The sequence below is a fragment of the Puntigrus tetrazona genome, chromosome 17 (genome assembly GCF_018831695.1).
Source record: "Puntigrus tetrazona isolate hp1 chromosome 17, ASM1883169v1, whole genome shotgun sequence".
Taxonomy (NCBI): Eukaryota; Metazoa; Chordata; class Actinopteri; order Cypriniformes; family Cyprinidae; genus Puntigrus; species Puntigrus tetrazona.
Genome location: NC_056715.1, coordinates 17,238,457 through 17,252,041, shown reverse-complemented (window position 1 = coordinate 17,252,041; position 13,585 = coordinate 17,238,457). Strand labels below are relative to the sequence as shown.

General features: G+C 40.8%; 1 protein-coding gene across 3 annotated transcripts in view; it reads left to right on the top strand.

Annotated features, from left to right (window-relative positions):
• cdin1 (CDAN1 interacting nuclease 1) overlaps nucleotides 1–13,585 on the top strand; it is a 60,495-nt gene that overhangs the window by 24,502 nt on the left and 22,408 nt on the right. For 2 of the 3 annotated variants that reach the window (XM_043262314.1, XM_043262316.1), the window contains exons 7-11: nucleotides 6,725–6,807; nucleotides 7,057–7,106; nucleotides 8,401–8,468; nucleotides 9,982–10,047; nucleotides 10,195–10,300. In XM_043262314.1, the coding sequence (XP_043118249.1) occupies nucleotides 6,725–6,807; nucleotides 7,057–7,106; nucleotides 8,401–8,468; nucleotides 9,982–10,047; nucleotides 10,195–10,300 (373 nt within the window). The remainder of the gene's footprint in view (nucleotides 1–6,724; nucleotides 6,808–7,056; nucleotides 7,107–8,400; nucleotides 8,469–9,981; nucleotides 10,048–10,194; nucleotides 10,301–13,585) is intronic. The other variant, XM_043262315.1, reaches the window with a different exon arrangement.

Below are 13,585 nucleotides of genomic sequence, written 5' to 3'. Positions count from 1 at the left end.
TTTTTGTTTCGTTTGTTTTAGTTAGCCGTATGACCCAGGTTGTACATAACTACAAAAGGCAGTGTCCGTATCAGACAACAGTTCAGAATGAGAAAAAGATTTAAAATGTGTAACGATAAACTGCAAATAAAATAAATTGAAAAAAGAAAAAACTATCTTTATTTTTGGCAGCTGTGGTTGGTATTTAAATTTTGTAGTATAGAAAACTGTAATTTGCAAACAAGATAATTTTTTTATATAAACCAGTAAACTCAACAACACACACTGCTAATATAGTCTTTTTATATAAATAATGCAACAAACATCCATTAGACAACAGATGAGACATAAAGCCCAAATGTATGTAACTGATAACAAAAACTACAAAAATAAAAAAATGATTAAAGAAAGAAAGTAACTGTTAAGTGTCAGTTTACACTTTTTGATTGTAAATTATACGTTTCTTTTTTTTTGTTTTGTTTTTTTTTACTTCTAAAAGCTATAATCAACAGCATTTTACTGTGTATATACAGTACAGGAACTTTCCTGTCTATTTATACATAATATACACAATACAAACTTTTATTTTGAATTGCGATTAAGTGGTTTAGAAGATGAAGAGAGTTTCAGAGCATCATGTGAGCGGCCGAGCGTCTCCTCCTCCTTCAGCTCCTGAGTCTCCCTGTGTGAATATTAGACTTTTGTAATGTGTTGCTTTCATCAAACGACACCTGGATAATTGTCTTTGCTGGCAATTAGCTCCCCGGTTTGTCCGGCGCTATCGGCAAGCGCATCCATCATTCCCGAGCCGCTCGGTGTTTCCAGCCGGCGCACGGATCAATAGCCTCATATAGGCCAGCCTCGCCTCTCACACACCACCATCTTTTATTTTCTTTCATTCCTTTCTTCCCTGTTTGCATTTAAGAGACGCAGAAATTGTGCCTTTGGGACGGCTGAATATATATCCACTCACTTGAGCGGGATCAATAGAGAGTTTGAGATTGTTTCTGAAGTCTTCTCTCCGGTGAGCGTTGTGTCCGTGTTTTCCCAGACCTCTGGAGCGGCGCGGGCCAGATGGATGCGCATGTAAATAAATCAATACGTTCAGGGCATTTTCAGCACATATCGAATATGATATCAACATCTATAATCCTTCCTCTCCTGCAGACGTCTGGGAGGAGATCTTCTGAATGCCAGACTTTCCTAGAAAGCACTGCTGGGCTTTCCTCTGATTTGACTCCAGTCTCTTTGGTGTTTTGTGGCTCTGGGCTGGACGCCTGGTGTTTAAATGAGATTACCGTTACATTCTGGCTCTATTCACGTTAGCTTTTCATGTCTTTAAAGGCGTTTGTGCCTCGATATCCAGTGAATAGTTCCTGCGCTGATGGCTGTGGATGACTGACAGAACTGCGCTCTTTTAAAGAATTTTTTTTCATTTCTTACCCGTTGTGTGATATTAGATGGGCACCAGCTTGATGAGTTGTTTTAGACTTCCCATGCTGTTGATGAAAACAATAACAGTGCTGGTTTTTATAATTAATTGCATTGAATATTTTGAACGAAAACACACAGGAATAGGATTCTTTCAAGTAACCCATGTTCTGTAATGTTGAGTGTTGCTGTTTGAGCTGAAGGAGCTAAGGCTGTTTTAATCTTATGTGAGATAGATACACAAAATGATGAGATTGCACAAAGGAACTTTAGCTTTTTAGTCAGCAACATTCTATTACGGTAGTGTTCTTATTATAATATGTATGTGAACATTCAAATCGCTGTTTGAGCTGAAAGTGAGCAGTGAATAAACACTGGGAAACTTCTTGGTACCAGGTCAGTTACTTCAACACATCCGTACAGTATACAACATCAGTGTGATATTACAGCTTTCATGATTCCATGAATAAGATAATAATAAGAAAGTTAAAAACGGCAGTGTGGTTGCAACATCTTTATTGTTAAACAAAAAAAAACGCAATAGCAACATTTTAGATTTCACATATCTTCAATGTATAGCGACGTTAACCAATGTATGTCAACTTCCTGAAGTACTAAAATGTTCTGTGACTTTTGTAGTACACTGACAATAAGAACACAGGTAATAAAGAGAAAGACGCATTAAGATTCATCCCAAGTAGCTTTCCACAAAATGAGCTAAATACTAACTAGTGTAAAACAAATGCAGAAACCCTCACGGTAACACACATGACTCTATTCAGTAAACATAAAACCTAAAGCCCTAATGCAAACAGTAATAAGAAATAAAAACAAAGAAATAGTAATGAAAAAAGAGAAATCTAATTTGAGCTGTCACTGAGTATTTTTGGTTGTTTTTTTTTTTACTGTAAATTCTAAATGTTTTTTTGCTTTAAAAAAATCACCAAAAAATGCCGTAGAATAAACATTTTTGGTTCCACAAGAACCATTCTGTCAAAGGTTCCTTAAAGAACCGTCTCTTTCTTGCCTAATTTCTAAATATCCTTTTTTTGCCACAAAGAACTATTTTTCCATATAAGCATCTTTCTTGGAACCGTTTAGACGGTTCTTCTACGGCACCTTTATTTCTAAGAGTCTATATACTGAGGCAGCTTACAGTTAACCAGGCTTTTTCTGGAGCAATTTTTACCAATTACAATAATTCTTAGGGTGTCATAACCGCTAAGGAAATCCTGGTGTCCTTGATTGATAGCCATCGTCTCTTTGGAGTGCCAGGCCCTTCCCTGCTGCAGAGGTAGATCTCGCCGGCCTTTGAGCACTGAGATGCCGGCTCTTCATTAGCGGGTGAGGTACGCAGACGCCTTGACAAGTATACTAATTACTAGCGTGGAGTAGCGTCGCTCAGAGACGGGCTGAACGCAGCCCTGCTATCAGACGCAGGCAGATCAGTTCTGCTCCACTAACCCTGCCAAGATCACCAGGAAACTAACACGAGCGTCGCAGCTCCTCGCATGAGAGCAGGATGGGTTTAAAGAAGTAAATATGAAAATCAAATGAGGGCTTTAGGCAGCCGCAGAGATTTGCAGAGCTGTCCTCTGGCGTCTAACAGCCTCATCCATCACGGCCCGCAAGTAGTCAATTCCTCTAGTATCTGTAAATGTTTTTAGATATTAGCCAATTTATATGCTCCCAGATTCATCATGGAAAATCAGCTTTAGCAGGGGCGCATTATCAGCCAGCGCCTCTCGCGCGCATCATGAAGTTTGATGTACGACGGTGTTGGCGAGGCGCTGGGGAGGAGGGGGCGTCTTTATTATAACCGTAAGAAGGCGGCTTTTTAATTAATAAACAAACTCCGGAGCTCATCAGCGTCAGGGGCGATAACGATTGTCATCCGTTATTCTTTGACGACGATCTACTCTGGACGCTCGCCGCCTTCTAATGAGCTTCACGGAGTCTGATAATGGCGAGCCGAGGTTGCGCCGCTCGCTTTCCGCCGCCCCATTCGTCATTTCATCAGAGGTTGTTAAAGGTGGCTGTGTTTTTGGTAAACAGCGCTTCCCTGCTCCTGAACAACTCCCGGCGGAGGGCATCTTTCCTCTTTAATATTTCCCTCCTTAGATAAGGACGCCTGGGTCGGAATTTATGTCGACACGGCACAATTGCATTAAATTCGCGATGTGTTTACAGTGTCGTGCGGAGGCGTCTTTAATAAATGCACGCGCCGACGTGTGCGCATCTCGGGCTCTGTTGTTATTTACTGCGCCGTTTGCGCGCCGCAGACCCTCCGCTGCAAATGCCATTACGGGCCGTGATGAATGAGCGTTAGAGTAAACTCATTTTAAAAGCGGCCTGATTTATTAGCTATCTGGCCTCCATTTTCATCAGGTCAGTGCTTGGCTGAAACCACACAATGTCAGCCGCAAGGTCACCCTCTTTTTACGACTCTTCTTAACCCCATCGCTCAGAAGATGGAGGAAACGGCCCTGGGACGGACGGATGGACACGCCGGCTGTTTGAGGCAGGTGGTGGTGTGTGATGTGTGAAATGCGATGGTGGTCAACCTCCAATTACGAGTCCTGGTAAGACAAGGCCTTTAATGGCTGCTGCTTGCCTTCGGGGAGCTCTATTACACACTGCTGTTTTGCAGGACCAGCATCAAATCTATAAAAGTACCATTAAGAGGAAAAAATCAATCAAAATGCCATTAAAGTGGAATAAGTTGCCAATATTGCTGATGTGGTTGCGGCTTCTTTGATTTTCCCTCAGATTATTAGGCGCAGCGGCGTAGTGACTTTGTTAAGGGAAACGAGTGTTGTTGGGGAGTAATATGTCTCCCGGCTTCATAAAGTTTGCGGCCTCATATTTCCCGCTTTATTGATTATCCATTATCATTTGTCACGAGGTGTCCTAACTCAAGGGGAAATATAGCTCTCTTCATTGCCGAGCGGAGCGCCGGAGCAGTGTATGGATCTGCGTGTGAAGGTAGCAATCTGGGAGAAAAATGATCTGAAAAACAAGGCGCCGCCGGTGTGCAGGACTGCTGACTTGGCTTTGTTCTCTCTTCCTCACGTCCTCTTTCAGCAGGAGGATGAAAAAGATAAGAGCGAGCGTTTGTTCTTCTCCAGCAGGGTGTTGATGTTACGACGGAGAGAGCGAGAGACCTCTGAGAAGCGGGCGGTGAGGGAGGATTGTGTGTGTGTGTGTGTGTGTGTGTGTGTGCGGATGCTGATGACGGGAGTGTAATGAGAGCCTAAACAGCTCCGTATTATGGGTACATGGGCTCATATTTTGGATTTGGGGGTCCCAAACAACGTGGTTGACATGCAAAACTTTCATTGTTGACATGCAAAACATGCATTTATTTTGACCTTATATGCTTAACCATGGTCACCTACTGATTTTTCCAAACTCCTCCTTTGCATGACGCTGATCAGCGGTGATTGGTTGATTGGTCTCATGTTCGTCTCATCATGTCTGTAATGGCTGATAAAGCAGTGTTTTTGAGCTCGGTGGTCAGGGCTTTAAGTTTTTTTCCCCCGTGATATCACCTTCGAGCCAATGAGTTCACCTACCAATGGTGTGAGAGGAGCACAACCAAACTAACACTAATAGCCAATCAGAATGTATAGCTCTTATACACACGAGACGTATAGCATGCTATCCGATAGCAGAGACGGTCTCCATACAGCACGTATTTATAGGGAAGAACTAATTAAAAAGCAGCTGAGCTCAGAGTAATCGTGTCATCTCTGTAAGAATGATATTCTCCAGGATTCTTGAAAAGGTCCTGTTCACACATGATCTCTAAATGTGCAAACTTCCCAGGTATTATTCAGTAAGTTAAAGACTGTGTGTGAAAGGATAAAAACTCTTCCTCTGATTAACATTCATCAGGGAAAACTGTGTGTATCATCTCACTAGATTTGAATGTGGCCAAATATTAAAGTTACTTGGATTTAAATGCTGTGCTCTTGTAGGTCTATGTACAATATGCTAATGTTTCATGTTGAGTTAACACTTGGGATTCATTTTAAAAAGGATTCAGATTCAACTCTTTCTTGACAATGACTTTATACAGGGTGCACTTTCAGATTGAAAACTTTGCAGGATGTTTTCATTTCTTCAGAGCTGTTACGGACTGCATCATTTTCAAAAATTCATAATAGGGACTCAAAAGGACCCAAAAATGTTGTAGTTGTCATCCTAAAAATGTTTCACGCATAGAAACCTTGCACACCAAGTCTTATGCGTATTAATTAAAATCTGAAAACGGTACTAAATGGAAACGTCAGGCAGTGAGGATGATTTGTTGTCCTGCTGCTTCTCGGCTCTGAAGGCTCTCTCAGTGCTTCTTATTTGGAGATTTAGAGCACATTTACACACAGAAGTCTTAAACATACAATTGCAGAAAAAAATGGCGCACAAACTTTGACTTGACTCATTTATTTCTCATCACTATCTGTTTGAGTTGAACAAGGAAGGCCTCAGATTTCCCATCATGCACTGCCTCTGTCGCTCTCATATGGATATATCATTAGAATGACTCACAATGATTCAATCCATTAAATCTGAATATGTTTGAAAATGATGGATTTTGTGTTGAAGTAATAGGGAATCAATCCAGGGGCTCGTGGGCTGATTTATAATGTTAGTGCAGCATGAATGGAGTGAGACATGCAGATTAAACCCTGTGTGTTCGTTTCACACCAACCCTGCAGGTGTCTGCATCTCCACTCATACCTCAATAATAAATACATACATAGCTAAGGCGACTGTATGCCTCTCGACAATAGATTTCTATTTGTTCTCAGTAAAGATTCTTTGTTGGGCCAATGCTAATTTCATTGTGATCATTTTTTTGCTGTTTCCTGGAAGAAGGATAAAATGTGTAAAAAGTCACCACGTTATTGTTCATTTGTGAAAGACAAGCCTAAGTGAATAACTTAGTTTAATATGTAGACGCCATTGTCCTTGTATGTAAAACCCCTCTCTAGAAAAGCATACACTGTGTAGTGTCTGAACAACAAAACTAGACACTTACCTCAAGAACGGTGGCAGTCGACAAATAATATTAAAAAGATAAGCTCTTTACATCACAGTACAACAAATAACTAACAATAACTGTTACACAGAGCCTTTACATTCTTCAGACAACTGTGACTTTGAGTAGTTGGGACAAGATTTAGGGTCATTCTGTGGCTCTGACGACAGATTTTTGTGGTGTTTTAAGAGACTTCTGTGCATTTTCTCCCCCCTTTTCTTCCCCTCTCTCTCTCACTACCATGTGTTCGTTCTCTTCTCTCTACATCAGCAGCTTCCAGACACATCCTCAACAACATGCTGCGCGAGCCGTATTTAATTCCTGACCTGCTGCTAGCGAAGCACGTCGAGCAGGTACCGTCTCAGCAAACATTGCTTTCTTCCGTTGAATACGGTCTGAGATGTTTAGCAGAATGTTCAAGTCATCAGATAATTTTGTACACACCCAAATTCTTGATTATATCGTCCGCTAAAAGATCCAGCGCTAGTCTGAGCAAAGGCTAATGAGGTGATGTGCGGCGTGCTGCAGTGCATGATGGGTGTTTGTAAGAGATGCTGAGGGGCCCGTCCTCACCTGACTGTAATATTTCTTGGCTCTTTCAGTGCACAGTAAATGACTGCTGTTATGGACCGCTGGTCGACTGCATCAAACAGTATCCTTCCCATAAAACTTTAAGCCTGAAATTGACGAGGAGCTATTCAGAGGGACGAGATGTGCCGAGCTTCACCTGACATAAAAGTTACGCTCGAGGAGGAGTGTGTGTGTGTGTGTGTGTGTGTGTGAGATCTAGAAGCAGCTCTGTGTTCACTGTCTGTGTCATCTCTCACCTCTTGTGTGTGTTTGATTTTCTTCACGTGTGCAGGATTGTATTTTATGTGTTTCACCTCATCATCGTAAAAAATATTTCCCATTTATTTAGTATTCAGCTCTGTCTATTCACTAAATCAGGCTGAATACAGGTAGTTACTTCAGTTTTTAGACTATTCTCACACGTCCTGTGCGGTTTAGCCAGGCATCAGTAATATCAGTAATATTGGTCATTAGTCATGAAAGATACTCAAAAAATATAACTAATACATCACACACGCATGTTATGTACACACACACACACACACACACACACACACACACACACACACACACACACACACACTCATAAGGATCAGATGGAGAATCGCTGCTTCAGTCCAGAAAGAGTTCATCTGGAAATATGATGCGTACTTGATCAAAATCAGTCCAGATTTGACAGAAAAAGACATGAGAAGCAGCAGCTGAAGCTGGACCTTTCTACAATTAAGTGACGGATGACAACGAGGGACAGAAAGCATGCAGTCGATCATATAAACATGCTTTATACGGTTAAAATGCTCAGTACGGTTCAGTTTTGTGCCTCTCTCAGACTCAGTCTTGCTCTTTGTGTGTGTGTGTGTGTGTGTGTGTGTGTGTGTGTGTGTGTGTGTGTGTGTGTAGTCGGGGGTGAAGGGTCACAGTGTTTCTCTGTCTGGGGTCACTCATCCCCATCCCTCCACTCTTTCTCTCTTTTCTTGCGTCAGTGTTTATTCTCTCTGTTCATGGAGTCTCTACAGAACGGAGCACAGCCTGCGTTACGCCTCACAAACACAGCACTTCATCGCCTTTTCGTTCTAGGATAGTGTGTTATCATACGTGCTATTATACTATACCGGGTCCCTAGCAACACCCTAGCAACCCCTCAGACCCCTGTATCCCTGTAACGCTGGCTCCAGCACAGGTGCCCATGACGAGTTCGCTCCTGATATTACAACAAACACACATTCCTCCGCTGTTGCCACAGCAACCCCGGCTCAGCTGTCACAGTGTTTCCATGGCAACCGAGCACAGGTAACACATAGAAACGGGTTTGTGAAAGTTGACCGTCCCTTCAGAAGACAGTTGTGTGGTCTTTGTCCTTAAGCGTTTCTCCTCAGTGCCATCGGTCTGGAGCACGAGGACCTGCTGAGAGACAAACTCAGAGAGAGGAGCCTGTCGTTCTTAGGTAAGCCTCCGTGAAACTAGGACAAATATCTCTTTTATGTCCGGAAATGAATTACATTTATCAGGTTTATCAATAACTACAAAACCACATAAATTCAGTCCCAAACTAACCAACCCCTAATGAGTTCAATTTCAACCACATCTATTACCCATTCTGACATTCTTTGTTTTTATTTATTTATTTGTATAGAGAGTGAATTTTGATATTTAATTATGAAAGTCTCATTTTTCTTGTGAAACCAAGCAGTGATGTAGCTATTTTTGCTGCTTTGCTTCACTTACACCTAAAGTCCACACATCCCTCCCCAATATTGCCTTCCTACAGCCGTGTCATATCAAAACTCTTTAAATGAATGCTCACACACACAAAGATAAGCTGCAACTATTTCTTCCTTGCCTTTTTATATTAAATGTACATAAAGCAATGTTTAGGACGAGCTCCTCGGGCTGCCTATAGAACAGAACAGGTTCTAGCTGTTCTCTGTGCGTTTAGTCTTGACTCTTCAGAGATGCTCATAAGGCTTTCTTTCCATTCATGTGTGTTTATGTGTGCTGGTGTGTTTCTGGAGCGAGTTCGGCCTGATAAATGGATTGGAAATCAGCTCTGCAGCAGCTGAGACAGCTCATTAATTCTAATCAAAGGTGATCAGACGCCCGACTGAGACGGACTGACCCGCTTGCTGTGATTTAATGGAGAAATCCGGTGTTGGACCAGGACTCAGGGTCACTCCAGCGCTGATATAATACAGAGACCTCTCACCTCCATCAGCGCAGCGGCTGAAGAGACGTTTGTGCAGTGCCAGCAAACACTGTCTCTCTGCAGATGACCGCTGACCGAGGGCTTCGAGGAGCCTTCACCCGAGCTGTAGAGTCTTTTATAGCTTCACCAAATACATCTTTTAAAACACACTGTAACACCGCTTATATATTTGTGCAGTCAGATAATCAAGCAACCAAAATAGACATTTTCTTTGCGTGATGTGTGTTTATAGCGTGTATATTTATGTATTTATAAATGCAATATATTTAAGAAAAATGTTGTTCGTTATATTACACTCAATGCCTTTAAAACTCATCACTAATCCACTAATATACATGTGTGTGTGTGTGTGTGTATAATTTACTTAATAGGGTATTTTGTTTTCATTTATTAAATCCCTGTTACCAAAACTTTTAGTACAGTTTAAAGCCCTGATTTGTGTGAATTTGTTTTTTTTTCCTGCAAAGGGCAGCAGAAGTTCAATGTGATGAATTATTTAATTGACTTTGCACAACGGTCCAATAATGTCTTGTCCTGTGGATCATAATTTAAATCATTCTCTTTTCTTATTTGACTAAATCGTGTGGTAACAGGGTTACAGTTTGTGTGTCAATTCTTTACTTCACATTAAGGACAGAAAGCCAAAAACAACCTGCTCAGTTCTTAGGACCAAAAAGACGGTTCTCTCAATCATCAGCTGCACTAAAAGAAAGTCTTTCTAACATCGTAAAGCAAACCTGTGTTTTCTGCACAGATGAGAACCAGCTCCGAGCCAAAGGCTACGACAAAACCCCTGACATCATTCTGGAGGTGCCCATCGGTGAGACCTGATGAGTAGAAACCAAACAGTAACATGTTCAGTCCATGCTTTCATTAACTCTACATTTAAGTGGACGTGTCTTAAGCAGATTTCCAATCGGACCAAAGCAGTGTTTGTGCTGAACTCCTTTCCTCCTTTCTTCTGCAGCTGTTGATGGTCATATAGTCCACTGGATTGAGAGCAAAGCTTCATTTGGAGATGACCACAGCCATCACACCTACCTAAACGAGCAGTTCTGGAGCTACTGCAACAGGTCAGACCCTAGACAAGATACAGCTAACATATTAAGAACCCAGAACAAATGTCTATTGAATGTAAATAAACCTGTTCATTTTGAGAAGGTTCGTTAGCAGTATTTAACACAGAACTGTAATAGTCTTATACTGTGTCTTATACATCACAAACACATTTCAAGCCACTTTTGTTTTGTGCACCACGTTTAACTACCAGTTTTACATTTCTGAACATTTCCTCTGCATACATTGTAATCATTTAGTTAAATTCATTCTTTCTCGTGCTTTCACCATTTTGTTTTCATTATTTAATCTGGGATGGTTTTAGTTATTAGTGATTGACCACAAATTTTAATAACTGATGCCAGTAGCCAATGCACAGAACACATATTTATTTAGTGTTAAACGACTGATTGAAGTAAGTCCATACTTCATTCTGGTCTTTCCTCCTTTCGGTCGTCATTTAAAAAAAGTGTTGAAAATTTGAATTTTTTCATATTTAATTTAATCTTCATATTACTACAATAAAAACACTTTATTTATTAGAAAAAGAAACATCAACGGCAACACTAATGTTAAAAATAAGCAACAAAAATGTAGAATGTCTTTGTTTTCAAATCGAGAAAATAAATAAAGGATAGGAGTCATTTTAAACTCTTTAGTGTTTTAGTAGATTTAAAAGTTGTTTAATAAGTGAAGAATTATTCACTGGATAATGAACTTAATAATATTATCTGAAATATTGGAATATAACAAACAAAACGTCATATTTGATTGCATATCTCAATTGGTATGTTATATCAGAAATATGAATGATTTTTTTTGCCGTTCTAGATTATTAAATGCCTGTTGAGAGTGTGGTTTATCTATGGATTTACACATCAGTTTTTGATTTTTCTTTATATTATATATGTTAATTGATTAGCCCGCTTGACTTTGACTTCACAAGACTAATTATGAGCGTTTAGACAAAAGAGAAAACGTTTAATTCCAGCATGCGCTCATTCATGGCTGTATGTTATGTTATTCAGGCAAAGTTGTAGGGCAGGACTTAACTTATATTTTTTGTAACAGACCTAGGATGTGTGTTAATGGCCGGTTTACCACATCATTGTTTATCTCATCTCACCTTAGACGCACTGCAACGTCAATCCAACACACACAAGATGGAGGCATTTATCCCATCAGATATTACTAAACGATTAAATATCAGAAAAATATTGGTGCATCAATAAATATTTGTATGTATCAGTCTATAAATGTCACCGATCTTGAAGTGTTTCAAACACTGAACTCTTCCTGTGAAAGCGTTGTGTGTGTTAGTATAATGATGCTTTCAGTCAGTCGTATTGGAGAACTGGACGACAAAACCAGTCATAAGTTTCAGCTTTTAAATCGAGTCTGAAAATTTTCCACCGATGTCTGGTTTGTTAGGATAGAAAAAGTCTGAGGGTGAAAGTTTACAAAATATCTTCATGAAACATGATCTTTTAAGTTCCTAATGATTTTTTGGCATGAAAGTATTTTGACCCATGGGGAGTATTGTTGGCTATTTCCACAAACACACTCCAGACTGGTGAACAGACCTACTGAACCGTCTCTACTAGTAGCTCTGTTTAACTGCACAATGTGACTAATTCTCTTGAAGCTCTGGGGGGAAATGAATGGAACGTGCCTCTATTTGACCGAAAGCGTAGAGACATCCTTTTGTCTGTTACGATCCATCACGAGGAGTCACTTCATCCGTCTGATCTGATGCGGTTCAGCGGCTCCATTACAGTCGTATGGATCAGATTTTCAGCGTTTCTCACGTGTGTTTAGACGTGACACGGCCCACGCTGTCATGTTTGTGCGCTGCCTTGTCAGATAAACTTTGGCATGTCAAAAAAAAAAAATGTCAGGCCCTTCAGAGTGCACCTTTCAGAGCTGCTTGTAATTTTTAATTGACATTTACATTTGACATTTGCGGTGCTCTCGGAGCAAAGGACCGCCTGTGTCCACCTTCCCGTCGTCTCCTCTCACTCAGCCAATCACGTTACTTCATATCCTCTGTTTATATGAGTTTGGGAGAAATAGTGAAAAGGTCAGCGAGTTTCCTCTGCAGTGACCTTCGCCGCCATGTTTTCAATTAGCGCGGCGCACGAGAGTGACACAGCTCCTGATTTGCTTATTTTCGAGCATTTCCGTCGTCTGCACCAAATGGCGGCCGTTAATTATCTCTCGTTCTCCTTTAAGCGTTGAGAACCGAGTGAAAAAACAACGCGACTAATTTACCTCTCCAAAACTGGCAGCAGCCGCATCCATCATCCAAACAATAGTGTGGCCAAAACGCTAACCTCATAATAAACTCTCGTCAGTGGAGTCATGGGTAATGATGCTTCGCCTATAAAGAGACTGTTCAGGCCCTGACGCTCAGGATCCGTCGGCTTCACCTTCCCATCAATCTTCAGCAGGCTGCGTGACGGATGTGCGCGTAATTGAGTTATCCATCTACTCGACTATAAGTTGCATTAAAAATTATTCAGCTGATAGTGAATATTAAGCACATAATAAGGCTTGTGTATGTTTTAGTAGAAGCGGCGGAGGTTAAATGTGTCACGTAATGAAATGCGCTCTTCTTCATGCGAGACTGCTGGGGGAGAACGAGAAGCACACACATTACACGTGTCCTTTTAGAAGCTGTCCCACTTTTACATTAAAGAAATAGTTCACACACAAATGAACATTCTGTCTTCGTTTACTCTCGCCCTCAAATCTCGTTTGTCATCGTGCCTATTCGTTTTGGCATCAGTGGCATTAACCCTATAAAGCTACTCTAAGCTTTCTATGGCCTCTAAATGATCAACATGATCAGTCTTTGCTGTTAAACCTGTTTCACACACCATCTACTGCATGACTTCTGTCTATGATTGAGGGGGTTTTTTGTAGAAACAATTCTTGTGTCAAGTCTTGACTACTTTGATCAAGTAAACATCAGAATAACTGCAGTCACATTTGAGATGAACTCTTCCTGGACCGAAGCAGCTCAGCTTTACTCGTTTCTCCATCAATCACTTTCTACAAGATCTTTTGAGGAGCTTTACTTTCACTGTTCCTCAGCGGAGCAATCATCTTCACAGGCATCTTCATGAAACTTCTCACGTCTTCTGAGGAGCCTTTTTTTCTTCAGCTCTCAATCAGCATTGAATTGCATATGTTTCAATCTCATCATAATATATTGGTGAAGATACCGAGCGATTGCTGATATTTAGATTATTTTATGTCTGTATCTGCTCTACTGTTATGAAGATCTCATTAATCTACAA